Source organism: Triticum urartu, chromosome 7A (genome assembly GCF_056163025.1).
Source record: "Triticum urartu cultivar PI428250 chromosome 7A, HENAU_Tu73, whole genome shotgun sequence".
Lineage (NCBI taxonomy): Eukaryota > Viridiplantae > Streptophyta > Magnoliopsida > Poales > Poaceae > Triticum > Triticum urartu.
Window position 1 is genome coordinate 645,144,427 of NC_141879.1, and position 3,991 is coordinate 645,148,417.

At 57.7% G+C, this 3,991-nt stretch overlaps 1 protein-coding gene across 1 annotated transcript; it reads left to right on the top strand.

Annotated features, from left to right (window-relative positions):
• The first annotated feature begins 1,106 nt into the window (after window positions 1–1,106).
• Window positions 1,107–3,435, top strand: LOC125523807 (uncharacterized). Its single transcript, XM_048688878.2, has one exon. It carries the CDS (start codon window positions 1,451–1,453, stop codon window positions 3,254–3,256), a length of 1,806 nt encoding a protein of 601 aa, XP_048544835.2. The 5' UTR covers window positions 1,107–1,450; the 3' UTR covers window positions 3,257–3,435.
• Window positions 3,436–3,991: the final 556 nt, after the last annotated feature.

The window sequence follows — 3,991 nt, forward strand, 5'->3', positions numbered from 1 at the left end:
ACTCTATATCAGTGTTGTGATATTGTTTTTGAAAAGAAGCAAGCAATTAAACCTGTAAATCCTAAAACACAGGACCCTACCGCCAAGGACCCTGGCGGTATGGTCACACAGCCTACCGCCAACCCCCTGGCGGTAGGTGGCCACTGCAATTTTTCGTTACAGAAGCTTTCCAAGGCAAAAACCCAAGCCACCCCCTACCGTCAAAGGTTCTGGCGGTAGGGTCAGACAGGCTGCCGTCAGGGTCCCTGTCGGTAGGGTAGTTATCCACGTCAGCACGGGCAAACGGCCGCCGTCCCCCTCCGTCGCACCCTACCGCCAGGGACCCTGGCGGTAGCCTGTCTAACCCTACCGCCATGACCCTTGACGGTAGCGAAAGAGTCAAATCCCGAAATTCTTTCCAATTTGGGTCAGATCCTGAATTAGTATACGAAAAGGGTCAAAACATGAAATTTTGCCTCGGCACACAACCAGCTAACAATAGAACAGACGAGCTCATGATCAGAGCAGGGCGAGTTAGTTGGGCCAGTCCCCTGTACCGTGACTTTACCTTCACACAAGTATCATACGGACCTACGGCTGAGGTTGGTCAGGCCAGGTCCCCCAACAGCACTGGCTTTGCACTGCACAGCAGCTTCCATGCATGCATTGCATCCCCAGCCACGACGTACAGTTCGTGGAGTACTTAATAACGGGAGGAGGAAGCGTAAAGCCTAGGCCTTTGCCGATATTTTACTCAGGGAAAGGTACACACACTCGACCGATGATGCCCTCACAGATCCTGAATTCCATAATGGGCTAGTGCATAATCACCAACCCTTAACCGTAGCCCATGGCCCCATTATCGCATGCACGATGATCTCACTCTCAGGCATATGTTCAGCTCCCCTGATCACTCACTAGCTCCCACCCAACCCACTGATCAACCCCATCATTCCAAATCGAGTATTATACTACTATACTAGCACTAGCTAGTTAAATTATATTTTACCAAATGAGATTGTTGGCTTAAGAAATGATGTTGTGGGCATGGAGATTTTGGAGGGAGCAGGCAGCAAGATTCCAATGGAAGAAACCAAAAGGAGGGCAGCAAGTTGGGGCAGGAGGAGGAGGGCTAACAAGAAGACAGATCAGAGACGGGTGAGTGAGGACAGGTGCGGCACCAACCAGCAGCAACCCATCTACCCTAGCCAGTGGCCACGCCGATGCGGCGCACACGGGCTACTCCTGCCTGCATGGGTACAAAACTGACAATTTGTCACTTACCCGCACCAACGCCTCCATTAATAGTTGAAGCTCTCCGTCGAGTTCCCTCCCTACCAGCTCCTCCTCCTACTCGCACCAGCATCATCATCATCAGTTGGTTAGCTGCGAGCTCCTCAAGATGCATGCTACCAGATAGGTGGCGGTACAGGGCTGGGGAGTGCGCGCGCGCGTGTGTTGGTTCGTCGCCATGGTTGCAGAGATGGGAGAAGCAGCGCCGGCAGCAATGGTGGAAACAGAAGTGGTGCCAGGGGCAGAGGGCAGCCATGGCGAGGCGCTGATGGTGCTGGAGACTCTGGCGTCGTCTTCGCTGGCCTGCTCCGTCCCGCAGTTCCCGACCAAGTGGAATTCCGTCAAGGACAAGCTCCGCCAGCTCTGCTCCGGCCTCAGTTTGCTGCGCGGCAATGGCGGCCACGGCGAGGAGGAGGAGGACGAGAAGGGGGAGGAGTATCATGTGCTGGTTCAGTTTCTGCAGTCTGCTTCGGCCACCGTGAGGGGCATCCTGGACGTGGCCTCGCAGTGCAGCGACGGCACGTACGGCGGCGGGCGGCTGCGCCTGCGGAGCGACATGGACGGCCTGAGCGCCAAGCTGGAGGCGCACGTGCGGCAGCTCAAGGAGATGGCCTCCACCGGCGCGGCCACGTCGCCGTCGCAGGCCATCGTCACGGTGCGGCCGGGCGCCGACGCGGGCGTCGCCGAGAAGCGGTTCTTCCTCAAGGACCTCTTCTCCCGGATCAGGATCGGCGGGCCCGTGCAGCGGGCGCAGGCGCTGGCCACCATCGCCGAGCTCATGTCGGAGGACGAGGCGTGCGTGCGGGTGGTGGCGCTCGACGTGGACGACGGCGTCGCCGTGCTCGCCGGCTTCCTCGAGTCGCGGGACCCGCGCGTCCAGGAGGAGGCCGCGGGCGCGGTGGCCGTCGTGGCGGGGTCCGACTCGTACAGGGGCATGCTGGTGAAGGCCGGCGTGATCGCGCCGCTGGTGCAGGTGCTGGAGAACGCGGGCGGCGTGGGCGCAGCCACGGCGCTCGCCAGGGAGCGCGCGGCGCAGGCGCTGCGGGAGCTGACGGAGAACTCGGACAACGTGTGGGCCGTGTGCGCGCACGGCGGCGTCACGACGCTCCTCCACGCCTGCGCCGACGCCGGCAGCGGCGGCCGGCTGCTCAGCTCCTCCTTCGCCGTGCTCCGGAACCTGAGCAGGGTGGAAGAAGTAAAGATGTTCATGGTGGAGCAGGGCGTGGTGACCGAGCTGGTAAAGCTCTCGCAGAAGATGGAGGAGGTCCGCAAGCTCGGCTCCGTGGAGCTGCTGCACGCTATGGCGCTCGACGACGCCGACGTGAGGGAAGAAGCCATCAGCATGGGGGTGATCCAGTCGCTCCTCCAGCTGATATACCCGGACCTCCCCTACTCCTACAAGGCACGCGAGGTGGCCCTCGCGGCCATCTGGTTCTTCTGCTTCTCCTCGGCGAGCTCCATCGACGACCTCACCAGCTCCGACGTGCTGGGCTGGCTGCTCCACTACCTCAACAACGGCGACTACGCGGTGCTGGACTGCACGCTCAAGATCCTCCGCCACCTCGCGGAGGCCTCGGAGGAGTACAGCCGGATGATGGCCCGGGCCGGGTACTTCCCCGCGCTCGCCGGCCTGCTCGCCGCGAAGTCCTTCCGGGTGCGGGAGATGGCGGCGCAGGTGCTGTCCAGCCTGCTGGCGCTGCACGGGAACCGGGTCATCTTCATCCAGGACGGCGACAACCTGGACCGGCTGCTGCAGCTGCTCGACCCGTCCGAGGGCAAGCTGATGGCCAAGGGGCTGATCCTCTCCGCCGTCACGTCGCTGGCCGAGACCGGCGCCGGGAGGAAGAAGATCGTGTCGTCGGAGCACTTCAGGAGCCTCAAGGAGCTGGCCGACTCCGGCGACCCCGACGCCAAGAAGGTCGTCAAGAAGATCGCCAACAGCAGCAGGCTGCAGTCGATGTTCAGCAAGATATGGAGCGCCTAAGTTATTCAGTTTTGCTGACACTCGTTTCTTACTCAGATGTCTTTACTAAACACCCCTTTGATTTAGCGTTAGTACATTTGATTTGCTGTCCATAGTTTCTGCATATCTACATCCAACCATCAGTGTGCTTCCCTTGTGCTGTACATTGCAACTTCAGTGAAATTCAAGTTTTGTCATCAGTCTGGTGTGATGATCAGCCCTTGGAAGTTGTAAATTCCAGTTGAAATTCAGGTTTTGTCATGGGGGTTTCAGACATCTTGTAACGCTGAACCGTCAACCCTGACAAGTCCAGCAAATTACAGCACCTGCGCTGTTGTCAGATAAATACCAAGACAAGAAGATGTTGTCCTACTATCGACCTAGAGATTCCTTCTTTATCTTTCCATCTCAAGTTTATCATCCCGTGATGCATCGAGATGAGATGAGCACGTGAATCACTCCAGCGATGGCTTGTCCAGGCTTCTAGCTGTTTGTATTTGTGCTCTGTGGGTCAAATTTAACCCTGGAGCCAAAGCGATCACTGGATCTTGGTTCACGTGTCTCCGGCAATGCTGAATTATAGTGAATTCTCAGTGGATTTGGACTCATGCTTACTTACTTGGTCCATCTTTTGGTTGTTGTTAATCAACAACACTTGTCCGACTCACTTTCACTGTTCTTATTATATTCTCAGCTAATGTATATTGCCTATGCATGAACTGCAGCACTGGACGTACTATAGTACTGAAAGTCTGA